This window comes from Podarcis filfolensis (genome assembly GCF_964270895.1).
Source record: "Podarcis filfolensis genome assembly, chromosome: 5".
NCBI lineage: Eukaryota > Metazoa > Chordata > Lepidosauria > Squamata > Lacertidae > Podarcis > Podarcis filfolensis.
Genome location: NC_139608.1, coordinates 25,845,321 through 25,858,530, shown reverse-complemented (window position 1 = coordinate 25,858,530; position 13,210 = coordinate 25,845,321). Strand labels below are relative to the sequence as shown.

Sequence of the window (13,210 nt, the reverse complement as noted above, 5' to 3'; positions counted from 1 at the left end):
AATTTATGAAGGAAAAGTGGGTATATTTCCTTCTATACATTTTTATGTAGTTGTCTTACGTCCTAAATATTTAACTAATATTGATCTGTTGAATTCAGGTAAAGACATAAATAGAGAAGCAAGTGTCAGAGCTCTATAGAGTGTCAATTTCAGCCCATTTCCTACCAGATCCTTTGATGACTTGACCTGTAATGAAAATGTTCCCCTTCAAATAGTTATTTTGATGAATATGATGAAAACCACAAACCACTGTGCAATGCTTGAAGAAGGATGAAAAGCAAAATGAACTGGAACAGTAGCAAAAGCCACATGATCCTTGTAGGACCGATTAACTTCATATTAAATTGAACAAATCAAATTAAGTAAATTGGGAAGGTATGTTGTTTTCCTTTTCAATATAAACAGGCCCACGTTTTCAAACTGATCAAAGATACTGTTGCGTTTGTCACAGCCCAATCGCTTGCCATTCTGAATAATGGTGCTTCAAAACATTTGCTTTTTCTGACACTTGTGGTTTTGTGAATGACCAGCATACTGGACACCTGCAAGCCAGACATGAGCCACACCAGTCCTCATGTTGATGATGATCTCTGTCCAAGCAGGCTAGTAGAACTAGCCAGGGGCAGCACCAGTTAAACAAAATATGTGATAGTGACTTCAAACCTACATGGCAATACAGGCCTATCCTATAATTAGGTACTTCCTGGTTTGCTTCTGGGTCTGTGGCTACTGTCTCTAAGGAAGCAGATGTCTATGAGTTTCCTCAGTGATCAGGATAGGGCAGCCTTTCAAACCTGGAGCTGCTGGGATTGGCATTCCAAAACGTCTGAAGGCTACCAGGTAGACATAACAAATTCTGTCGCAGACCATGTTGTATAAGTAGTGAGGCAGATACACTATCTCAAGTACATAAGGGTTGGGTTTAAGTCTTTTGGGGGGATTTTTTTTTTAATGTTGTAATGTTCTTTTTTAAAACACGAACATAATAAACATGTACTCAACCCATGGCTCTTATTAAGCAATAAATACGAAAAGCTGAATAAAAAAAGCTCTGCCAAAAACAGTTAAGTGATGATTACGTAACACTTCCCTCTGCTACAAAAATACACCACACCACTGTCCAGTTTTATGCTCCATTACTTCCAATGGAGTTGCGTCAGCATAGAACTGTAGAAATACAGTGGTAAAGCATGCTTTTGACAGTGGGTGTATTTAAAACCATGTCATTGCGTTAAAAACATAATTTCTCATGAGAAGTGTAGGGAAACCACAGTATGTTCTGTTTATACAGCATGGGCGAGCTTCAGTTTTAATCGTAACAAGATATTGAAAAATGTGCATTAGGGGAACAAGGAACAGCAAGCAACCCTTATTAAGCAATGGATTTTCTGGTTCCTACAGCTACAGTGGATAACAGAGTGTGGGTAACTTTGTCTCAACAACATAAAGCCATTGAATTACATCCAGTTTTAACTAGAAAGAGCCCATTAAATTGTATGCAACTATATGCAGTTTACGAATGACTGTTTGGTTCTTGACTTAAAGACTATTTTGGCATTATATTTCATTATTTTTTCTACACTTCCATAAAAAAAATCATTCTGAAATTTGACTTTATTATGCTGCTAACAGTTGTGGTTTCTTCTATTTGCTAACGGTGGGACTACCTCTCGAATGATGTGGAGTGGCCCCAATCATAGATTCATTCATTTATTAATTAATAGGATCACATAATTTGGGTTCTATCAGATGATTGTAAGGCTTCAGGGAATGAAAGAGTTTCCTGCAATCAATCCTCTCCCTGCAGCCTCTCTTCCCCTCTAAATCTGGGTTAAGAGTCCCTCTGGGGTTTTTGGAAAGTGGGACAGCGTGCGAAGGGAATTTCCAAAAATCCATTCCCTCTCCATTCTGCCAGCAGAAGCTTTACTGTCAGCTGAGTGAAACCCATTGGATGTAGCCTTTTGACATCCAAAACAAGTGAAAGTGATATAGCTAAATGAAAGACAAAGAAAGTTCAAAAATGAAATCCTCAATCTCCATTAGTCTCAATGGAACATGAGCAGATGCCCGCAATGAAATTAATGGAGACTGAATCTTAGAAGCAATGGTCAATGCTAAAATGAGTTGTTACTTAAGACGATACCACAAAATTTGTGATTCTCACATGTATATAACTAGGAAGCAGGGAACTGTAGCACAAGAATGATTTGCATTAAAAGAATGAGGATAAGTTGATTTTTTTGCGATTATGGCACATCAGAATTTTGGGTGTATGTTTAAGTACACTAGCATATTGGTTTACAAACTCAACAATGTGGAAAACGTGCTACTGTTTGGGCTGAAACTTGCCCTCCTGCATGCAGAAGGCATCTTCTGCTCACATCCTCTGTGAAACACAGAAGAAGCAAAAAGTATGTCCTTCCATTTGGACAAAAGGCTTCACAGGACATTGGGCAACCTCCTATAGAAGCATACTCATGAAAACTGCTGATCAGCAGTGGTCGCTGGAGTGGTGGCACTTACCTGACCTCCTGACAGCCCCATTGCTGGGGCATGCCACAGAGTGGGGACAAGGCAGAGGTGAAGTTGGTTAGGTGCACACCAACCAGGCAGAGAGTGCTAGATTGGCTTTGCCAGTATGTCTGCATCACAACGGCCTTTCCTTTCCTAATACACTGTAGCGGTCAGGGTGGCAAGAGGTCAGGTAAATGCCGGCAGCCAATTGACCGCCATCTATAGAACCTACTCAACATATCCCTGTGTGAATTCTTGTACACAGGTTTGTGTGGGGCAGCACTGACAGCTGTTTTCCTTCCATTCATGATTTAATCTTTTGAACGGCCACAGGAAAAAAACCAGATTGGTTTTTGCAAAAGTTGTATCCATGGGGCTAAAAGCTCAAGACAAAGCAACGCCCAGTTATCACTGAGGTACAGGGAACAGAAGGAGATACCTCCCTCTAGGAGAGTAAAACCGCATTGTAATAAATGAGTAAAAAAATGAAAAGAAAGAAAAACCTTTGGGGGTCTGAGCATATGGAATGTTTCCGCAGAAGGGGAGCCTTTTTCCCTTTGTAAGGTCTAAAATGAAGGAGGAGAAGGACCATATCAGTTGACCTTTCATTGCTCTCTTTCACACTGTTAGAGCTGCTTTTGCTTTCTGCTGCCATGTTAGATAAACAAGATCCTTTAATCAAAAGCTGGTATTCTGAAATGCCATTTACGGACATCATGCAGCTCTAAGCAAAGCTTAAAACGTACGGGTTAAAAGCTTGAACTCTCAGCCTCTTATCTGCTGCAACAAATATATACATATATATATGTATATGTATTTTTAAAAACATACACACAGAGACAAGCTCGTACCAGGCTGCTTCACAGCATAAGAATGAGAAAAAGAAGACTTTTTCTGATGAGCCACCAAGTCAGATTAGTTGGACGTGAGCACATGGTAAGCACAGATTGCAATAACTGATGCAGGAAAGGTTGAGAACAAGAGAATGTTGATTGGACTATTCTGCAGAATGAGTACAAACAAAAGAAAATCATGCCTTGTTAAAGGAGGGAATAAACTTCAATACTTGCCAACTTTTCTTGTTCAATTCAGCAAAATTATTTTTCAATGCTACATTGCCTGGAAATAGCTGTCATTTGATTCTGCTCTGGAACTAGTGTAGATATCAGTACAGATACAGATTTACATTTGTATTGCAATGATATTCATATATGTTCTCATAATGCTAGCATCCATTAAACACTAATAACGAGAAGGAGCATTGGTCCTGTTTAGCAAAATTTAATCTGCCTTGAAATAACAAGATCAATCATTCCTGCCCTTGAAAAAGACAATTCTAAAATGCAATAATGTGACATCAGTTCTATTGTATCCTTCATACAATATATAGCATTTGTGATGGTTTATTAACTCAAGAACAAAATTTAGAAAAAATAGAAAATCAGTGCTGAGCTACAATTACCATTTGAAATAGGTATTGATTAAGTTCACAAGTAATTTTGCATTCAGAAACAGGCAGCACACAATATTTATGAGCGTTAACTATACTCAAAGCCAAAAAGTTGTGATGTGAATTGGTTTAACTGCTGCCATTGTGGAGAGGTAACAAAGAGTCAGAAAAGTGATTGTAACTCACAAAAAAATTGGCTAGTACTTTAAATTGGAAAGAAAGAACAACCAAAGTGTAGCGAGACATTTTCAAAGCTCATGCAACTCACCATTTCCCTGGCATTCCTGCAGAGGGCCATATCAGGATCCAATCTGTCCCTTGCAAAATAATTTCTCTCTTTCATCTCAGATCTGAGGGTTTGTCCTTTGATCAAATATATGTTAGCCACATAAGGGATGTTCCATACACCCCTGGGGGAAAATGGTAAAATGAGTTGGGTGTAATATACACTTGGATGAATTTCATTCAGGTTTCATCATTTTTTCATCATTTGTTTCCTATGGTGAGAATTTTCCACTCATGAAACAGGATGAAAATACTATGGAGCATAATTCTTTTTTTTAATCATTTGTACTCTTGTTGCGGAGAAGCTCCACAAAGCTCCACCATACAGAACTGAGAGAACATTATCCATTTGTAAACAAGACTAAGGAGACCAATAAGTTACTGTGGAATATTTGGTAATGCAACCACATGGAGAAAGGCACAAACTGAACCATTCTAAAATTATATTTAAAACCCAGCTGTAGAACCGCATGTCCCAGAACGCTACTTGACCCTGTGGCGGGTTTCTAAAGCTGGACAAACAATAAACAAGCAAAATCAATCATTTTTTGCTTGTTTTCAGGTCAGGTTTCTCGCTCACAGACCCATATACAAGAATAAAATCAGAAAATAGTTGAATTGAGAACATTCACTTTTAAATCTTCCTTCCATTTTTTATTCAATTAAAGCTATTGACAGAGCACATAGTCTTCAAAATCAGCTTATAAATTAAAATATATGGCAATTACAAGGAAACAAGGAAAATTAAAAGCAACCTTTCCAAGAACTAACGTCTTTATATGTCACTTCTTTTATGGTTGTTGTTGTTTTTCAAATAAATTTTCATTAGTTTTCCAATATTCCCCCAATAATAGCCAGCTTATAACAATATCAATTAATTCCTTCTTTTGTGGTTTCTGGCTGAGGAAAAAGCCAGAACTGAAATATGTGGGAAGTATGGGGAAAGTAAATTGTTTGGGGTATGCTGAAGGAATTTAATACACAGTCAATGCAAGCAGTTCAAAGTAAGTGGGTCACACTAGAGAGAGCCCCCCCTTTTTTTGCAACCCAGGGTTATGCAGAACTTTACGAGTGTTAAATAAAGTCCTTCTTACTGGATTCTTCTTTGGTTTTTATTTTTTACTTTGACTGTGGGGCATGTATGGAGACGGGTTTTGAGGATATCCACAGCATATTTCAACACATTACAGGGATTATTTAGCCGAAAAAGGGCTGAAACCACTCACAGCTGACTGTTTCTTAGAAATACTTCACTTTAAGAAATGTTCACTGAAGCAATAGTCAATACAGCTACCACAATAGTGTATGTCCGTCCCACAGAACGACTTGTTTAACACATACATTGATGTGGTATGTTATGTATGTTTTATACCCCACCTTTCCTCCAAAAAACTCAAGGTGGCATACATGGTTCTCTTCCTCCCCATTTCATCCTCACAACTACCTTGTGAGGTAGGTTTGGTGGACTGTGACTGGCCCAAGGTTACTCAGTGAGTTCTCAGCTCCTTGGAGCAAAGCTGGAATATAGACATGATCAATACATACATACGTGCCAAATCAAAAGAAGTGTGAGCAAGGTGGTTTTTCAACAACTACTATTGGGATAGCTGTTGGATGTCTGTACAGTGGTACCTCAGGTTACACACGCTTCAGGTTACATATGCTTCAGGTTACAGACTCCACTAACCCAGAAATAGTGCTTCAGGTTAAGAACTTTGCTTCAGGATGAGAACAGAAATCATGCTCCTGCGGCGCAGCAGCAGGAGGCCCCATTAGCTAAAGTGGTGCTTCAGGTTAAGAACAGTTTCAGGTTAAGAACAGACCTCCGGAATGAATTAAGTACTTAACCCGAGGTAGCACTGTATGTGGAATTGCATGTGCCCGGGGTGTGCTCATGTGCAACGCTGGCACACTCGCGGTGTGCCAATGTCACTCCTGCACATCACAGGGGTGTGTCGATGTGACATCAACATGCTCCAGAGTGTGCGCATGCCACCAAGTCGAATTGGAGGGCGGGTAGCAGCCCTTTCATTTAAAATTTGTGGGTGCCCGGGCACCCAGGGCCCCACATAGTCGGCACCTATGCAAAAGAGCAAACAGTTAACTTACACTCTGTTTCCTTGGACAATATCCACGTAGTCTTCAGACCGAGCATAATATCCATCAGGGCTCAGCGCCCCCCAAAAGTTTGACCAAAGCTTCCCATGGCGCAGTACAAGAGGGGCAATCATCTTTCTGTTTTAAAAACATGATTGCATTGAAAGTTAACAAAAAGATTGAAATGTGAGGCAATCACAAGGAGTAGCTCTATTACCGAGGAAGAGACGGATGTTAATAGCTGTCACTTATTCTAAATAGGCCTCTTTGCTTCCAGTCACTGCCTCTGGGATAGTGAGAAAAACCGAGTCTTTCTGAATTCTGAATTTGTAAAGCAACAACTGCAATGTGAAATTTCAAGGGCCATAGCTCAGCAAAGAGTATATGTTATGCATGCATGCATGCATAAGGTCTTATATTCCATCATTCGCATTCCCACTGAAAGGCTTCTGCTAGAATAGCGATGAAAGATCTCTGCCTGATGTCTAGGAAAGGGGCTGCCAATCAGAATAAAATGGATTAACGGTGTGAATGATGAAATAGCTCTTTAAAGCCTTAACTGACACATAGTGAAACTGAGTCTCTCTTGTAGATACATTGTCGTCAAAGTCAAGAAAGTTGACGTGATCAAAAAGCAAACATGCTGAAGGAAGTGCCTTTACTGCAATATGCGCAGAGAAGCATGGGGGAGAGGGTCTCCATCCCGGCAGCACATATCCACCAATGACAGAGCATTCACATGATTAAGAAGAGCTCCCTAAATCAGAATTTTAAAAAAAGACTGGGAACCTTTTATCATGTATTTACAGAAATACTGTAAAGATATGGACTCACTAGCAGGGTTTCATTAAACACTTACAAGTAAGAAAATAATATCAACGGTTAAATAAGGACAACATGGAATGAAATTGACCGTAAGATGTAATCATGAAAGAAAATTTGGTATAAAACTGATAAGAAAATACAAGTATTAAGGTATAAGATTATAAAAATAAGTTAATAAATACTCAGAAGTAGTAAATATTTAAAGAACCAGAAGGGGAAGTTGAGGGAAGTCACGGGGAGGGGGGGGGATTTCTTTTTCTTTTATATGACAAATGTTATATTGTGTTGTTTGATTGAATATAAAACTGTAAAAATCCAATAATATATATATATATATATATATATATATATATATATTTTAAGAAAGAGCCCCCTAAATCATAGTGGAAGGCTAGTTTTCACATAAAGGAGTGCATTAATATTCTCCTCTGCCCGGACATAATGGCGATATCCAGTGATGCAGAAGTAATTTTCCTCTCCTCCCCCACTGCAGCTCTCCACAGTTCTTAGGTACAGAGATAGGAATGGGAAACACCACTGCGCAAATGGAAATCTACTCCACCGGCAGATGAACACCACTGGATGCCACCCGGTATGTCTTCTTTCATGAGAAATCTATTTCAAGGAATTACTAACCAAACCTGTAGTAGTCACTGAAACCAATAAAAGAACCTAGAATTGATAAGTTCCCCAACCCTTCCTGCCATAAGCGTACCGATTCTGTTCTATCAAGAGTTTTAAAGTCCTGGGGTTCGTTAAAACAACATCCGCATCTATGCTGAAATAATAGTCGCATCCTTCATTCTGCCGACAGATGTCCCTAGAAAAGGAAGAGACATGCAAGGCATTAGCATTGCAAACATGTTCCATTCCAAAGAGATGATAATAGTTTTAAGCATACAGCTGCAGTATGCATTTAAGAAGTTCCTTTGCTTAATAGCTACCTGAATTGGCAACTCGACTCCTGAAACAAGTCTACTTAAAGCAACTGTTAGTAGTTGAAAGTAATATGTTTTATGGCTAATAATACAATCTGGGTTTCGCTTGATTTATCTATCCACCAGAAGGAAGTTTTTCAAAATATCAGTCTCACTCTTTGCACAGGTGTCTTGGATTTTTGAAGTTGATGTTACTACCAATTTGGGGAAATTTGTCCATCTTCTGGAAGATTTGCATAGTGAAATTCCTCTATTTCCCCCAGATTTGGAGAGCTGTATTCCCAATATTTTCAAAACCTCAGATATTTTCTAAATTCACATTCACTGTCATTAACTTGTCCCTTCCCAGTAAATGAAAAAAAAAAATTCTTAATAACAATGCCATCAATTAATCCAAGTGTACACCTATATGTTGAAAATTAAATCTGACAATACAATAGCAATTTATAGATACCCACCATACCTATTTCATACCTATTCCTGAATATATGATCACAAATATAAATTACATATTAATACAACCATTGTCCTCTATGTACACCTCTAATTTCTGATCACAATATTATCCCCCACATAACAGACAGGTAGGTAAGTGGTAAACATAACCCTAGTTTACTGTTTTACTATTGGACTGGAGCCTCACCCAATAGCTCAGTTGGGAGGGCCATGGACTTGAGCCCCACTTTGTGCAAAATGATTCCTGAATTGCAGGGGATTAGACTAGATGACCCTATTGCAGTTAAGCTGTGGATGTTAACAAAATACTGACGTAGATAGTTGGCTGGTTTAATACCAGGGAATTCTGTTGGAAAATAAAATGTGATTTTAAACTGCTGTGCTGCACTGTTAAAGTAAATGGCCAATCCAGTGCACATGTATGTGTGCGAGAGACAAAGAGATGTGATACCGGGATCTGATTATAAAAGCTATGGAACATAGATCATTTTGAAGGCTATGAACATTCTCGTTCCCAGAACTTTCATAATTTATAACAGCTGCATCTTTTTTTTTTCCTGTGGTGCAACCTTTCAATGAAAGAGGAACCAGCTGTATGTTATCATCCCAAACATATGTTGCAGGTCATACAATGATGAGGGAGCTATTCTGTTCAGAGGAAAGGTTGTTTGAGAGTGAAAGCCACATAGATTTTTTTTCCAGGACGCAGCCCCACTCCACAGCAAAAAGACACTCTGTTGAGACGTGGCAGCGTCCACCTCTGCTAGAATTGCAACTAGCTTCTCACGTCCCAGAGGCAAGCGTCTGGGCCTTGGGAGAGGCAGCAAGAATTCACAGGATCAAGGTGTGCAGGCCAGTGAATGCTTGGAAAGAAGAAAACCACAGCTCACAAGCATGGTAACAGGTGCCTTACTTATGAACATCTGAGCAGAGCAGCCCACACAACACTGTTAGAGATGGGTAGAGATTGGAGAGAGTAGTTTGGGGAGGGGGGTTGGTGGTGCAGACCAGTTCTGGACCAGTTTCCCTAGAGCAGGCATCCCCAAACTCAGCCCTCCAGCTGCTTTGGGACTACAACTCCCATCATCCCTAGCTAACAGGACCAGTGGTCCTAGGGATGATGGGAATTGTAGTCCCAAACAGCTGGAGGGCCGAGTTTGGGGATGCCTGCCCTAGAGGCACACAGCTGGTGTCTATGTTGTTAGCTTCTTGGTGCCAGATCAAGACAGTTTTATCATCCTGAACTCCTAATAGATGATTTATTTTATACCTGCTGTTTCCCTATTTTTATTGCTAGTCTTTCTGCTTTTTAAAATGTCTTTTACAATTGCTTTATTACTATTACTATTTTGCATTACTTGAATGTAAATGCTAGATGTTGAATTTTAAAAGAAGTTAGCCAACCTTCTTAAAAAAAAACACCTAAAAATAAAATAATGATCTTAACAGAGAAGCCGATGAATAATCTACAACATCTGCTGAGTTTCAACATGAACTATTAGTCTCAGCACTCTAAAAACATATGTTGGAAGTCTCAATGATGGATCATTAAATCTTTGCCAACAAGCAACAGCCCTACAAGAAAGCAGCAGGAATTGCTCATAAACACAATACATTGTTGGGGCCACTGCATCAATGATTTGGTTGTGTGTTCATTTTAATTAGACATCTTCCCGTCTAAATCTACACATTTCATTCCTGTCCATATATAGATCTGAGGAGATAAATCGTTAAAAATAAAATTACATTCCCATGTTCCTGGCATCAGCTTGACTCAGATATTCTTCAGGCCCCACAATTTGTATCGTTTTGAACATGTGCTTGGCTTTTTCCCAAAATGTCTTGATATGTCTTTCATGGTGAACTTCCTGAAAAGGTAATGAAATAATAAATAAATGAGAAATCGGTAATACCGTGTAAAAATTAAACATGCAACAGAGCAGTCCAGTACTAGCCTGTGGTATAAGTTCTCCATAGAAGTGTAGCAGGTGCCTTCACTATACCTCCTGCAGAAGGGAATCCTTGACCTACAGACATTTGTTTCAAGGTCCAAAGTAAGGCTAGTTGCATAGACTTGCTTCAGACACTGAAAGGGATGCACACAGATTGGTGGTGGAGCCCCAAGCAGGAATGCCTCCCCTCCCCATACGCATGCTTGTTTCCACCAGGGACACCAGAAATCAGGAATAGTTAGAGAAAGAGACCCAGAGGAGAGGAAGATATACCGTATTTTTCCATGTATAAGATGCCCCCTATTTTTGGGGACTCCAAATTAAGAAAACACCCCTCAGCACTACCCACATATAAGACGAGCCCCAATTTCAAACCTAACTTTTTGGTTAAAAAAAAACACCTAGTCTTATACACAGAAAAATACGGTATTTTGTTTAGCAAGCAAAAAAAGAATCAGAAGAACACACAGCCCAGTGACAGGAAAATGCCATACCTGAAAAAAGAAGGTGCTAGAGGAAATAACATTTTATAATACTTTGTTTTATCTGCACCGCGCCTATAACACAACTAGATCTCTAACAAGTGATTTTATATAGTTACTCATTTTTATAATGATGGTGAAAAAATAAGAAGAGCAATAATCATTCTAAAAAGTCAGTCCACCTTTACAGAGTTCCTCTTTAAATATTATTTTGCCTCAAATAAGTTCCACTTTGAACTTGGATGTTAGCACTTACTAAAAATATTATGATAATCAGCAGGAACCGTCACAGTAAAAAATAACACTGGAAATTTAGCAGCAGAATAAACAAGCCCAAGATCAACTACTATTTTAGGTCACTCCTGCTATTTTACAGTTGCGTTAACTCCTTAGGCTCCAATCCTATAAAGTTCAACCTGGGTGTATGCCCCATTGAACACAGTGGGAGTAAATCTGAGTAGACATGCCTAACATTAAGCTGTTAATGTATTGGATTTTCTTATTCTTAAAAGAAGCTGGGTGGAAATGGAAGGTTGTAGCCAGTTTTTGTTAATTAATGGAGAATATATGGTTGTGATCTTTTGCCCATGGCATTACCTTCTATACTATAGAGTGACACTACATATTAAATATTCCCTAACTGGGATTTATTATTCCTAGAGAGATCTTATCTTTTTACACCTCAATCAGAATAGTTAAAAAGTGATTTTCACGTTGCTTGTGAAAATTCAGTTTTATTGGATAAGCTCTAAAATCTAGGGGTTTTTTTTTGGGGGGGGGTAAAACTATTTCAGTACCTTCCCTGAACCACTAAATCCATACTAGTTAGCCAATAAAAAATATGTGAAATTGTGCCAGGCATAAATTTATAAAACTTTGTTTTCAGTTTTGTGACTCTATTTGAGTTGCAAGCCTCAGTATATATAGAATTGTTTGCATTTGTAAAAATGAATAGCAACGGTTCTCCATAATTCATTATTTGCTCATGAATAAATTGGGATGTAACCTAAGCAAGGTCTTTCATTGGACCAACCTTTTTTTAGGTGTGGGAGCACGCAAACATCAATTCCACAGAACTAACTGCTCATCAGGGTGTGGTGGTGGACATTGCTGAGGTCAACCCTAGGTAAGTGTGCTGTTGCCGGGTGGATAAACTGCCCCAGGGTGGGTGCAGGTGCCAGAAGCCATCAGATGTGAGTATCCAGCCATACACTTGAATGGTGCAGCTGCAGCAACCCATTTCTCTACTTCTCAGCAATTATAAAGTTAAGAGAATTCTCCCTCTCTATTGCCATGCAGTTGCCACCAGATATCGCATTGTGAACTGCCTCACCAGTCGTTGCTTGCTCCCTTCTCAATATTGACTACCCTAAACTTATTCAGACAAAATAAGCAAAAAATGTAAGATGCGCCTGTTGGATCAGGCCAATGGCCCATCTAGTCCAGCATCCTGTTCTCTCAGTAGATGTCTGAGGGAACCTGCTAGCAGGATCTGAACACAAGAGCATTCTCCCCTCCTGTAGTCTCCAACAACTGGTATTCAGAGGCAGTGGCCTGAGCTGTGTATACTTTCTATGAGGAATAGGTGACAGTGAAGTTAAATGAAAGGGATAAGCAAGAGATGAGGAACCTTTTTAACCCATTGGGCAAAGATCCTTGTCTTCTAGTGAAAACATTTGGAAATGAACTCCAAAGTGAAGGTTGTGCCTTTACCTCCTTCCCACTGGACATCAAGGGTTGAAGAGGTGGGCATGGTTTGTGGGAAATGGCCTCATGGGAAATTAGGTCTGTGGGCCATTGGTTCCCCATCCATGGTATAAAAAGAAGAGGGGCACAGAAGAGAGAAAGAAAGAGGAAAACTTTCAGATCTGAAGGTATACTGGAAAATAAACTGGAGAAAAGCATCTAGAGGCCACACAAGGAGCAGACCAGATAAAATGCTCTTTCACAAGTGAGGAGCTATACCCCCAACACACACCAACATTCCCCCCCCCCCCCCGCTTATACTTATAGATGCCAGAACACAGGAGCTTTAACAGCTGCCCTTAAAAATTATTTGGAGGAGCTATTTAATATTTATTGGTAGATGGTGTCATGCCACCACTTTCAAAAACCAAAAGAACAAGTAGTTTAAGTCATGGTGGCATAGCTGCATGTCTTATAAACAGTATAAGAATGGAGAAGTTAACATGCTTTTGATGAAATTGTATT

General features: G+C 39.3%; 1 protein-coding gene and 1 long non-coding RNA gene across 3 annotated transcripts in view; one reads left to right on the top strand and one right to left on the bottom strand.

The window, feature by feature from the left end:
• Positions 1-13,210, bottom strand: part of PLOD2 (procollagen-lysine,2-oxoglutarate 5-dioxygenase 2) — a 62,628-nt gene that overhangs the window by 6,790 nt on the left and 42,628 nt on the right. The window contains exons 10-14 of one of the 2 annotated variants that reach the window (XM_083613246.1): positions 10,312-10,433; positions 7,887-7,991; positions 6,359-6,484; positions 4,233-4,374; positions 3,018-3,080 (exon numbers count right to left, since the gene is read on the bottom strand). In XM_083613246.1, coding sequence (XP_083469372.1) covers positions 3,018-3,080; positions 4,233-4,374; positions 6,359-6,484; positions 7,887-7,991; positions 10,312-10,433 — 558 coding nt within the window. The remainder of the gene's footprint in view (positions 1-3,017; positions 3,081-4,232; positions 4,375-6,358; positions 6,485-7,886; positions 7,992-10,311; positions 10,434-13,210) is intronic. The other variant, XM_083613247.1, reaches the window with a different exon arrangement.
• LOC310762520 overlaps positions 1-13,210 on the top strand; it is a 555,902-nt gene that overhangs the window by 511,887 nt on the left and 30,805 nt on the right. The gene's annotated exons all lie outside the window — the stretch shown is intronic.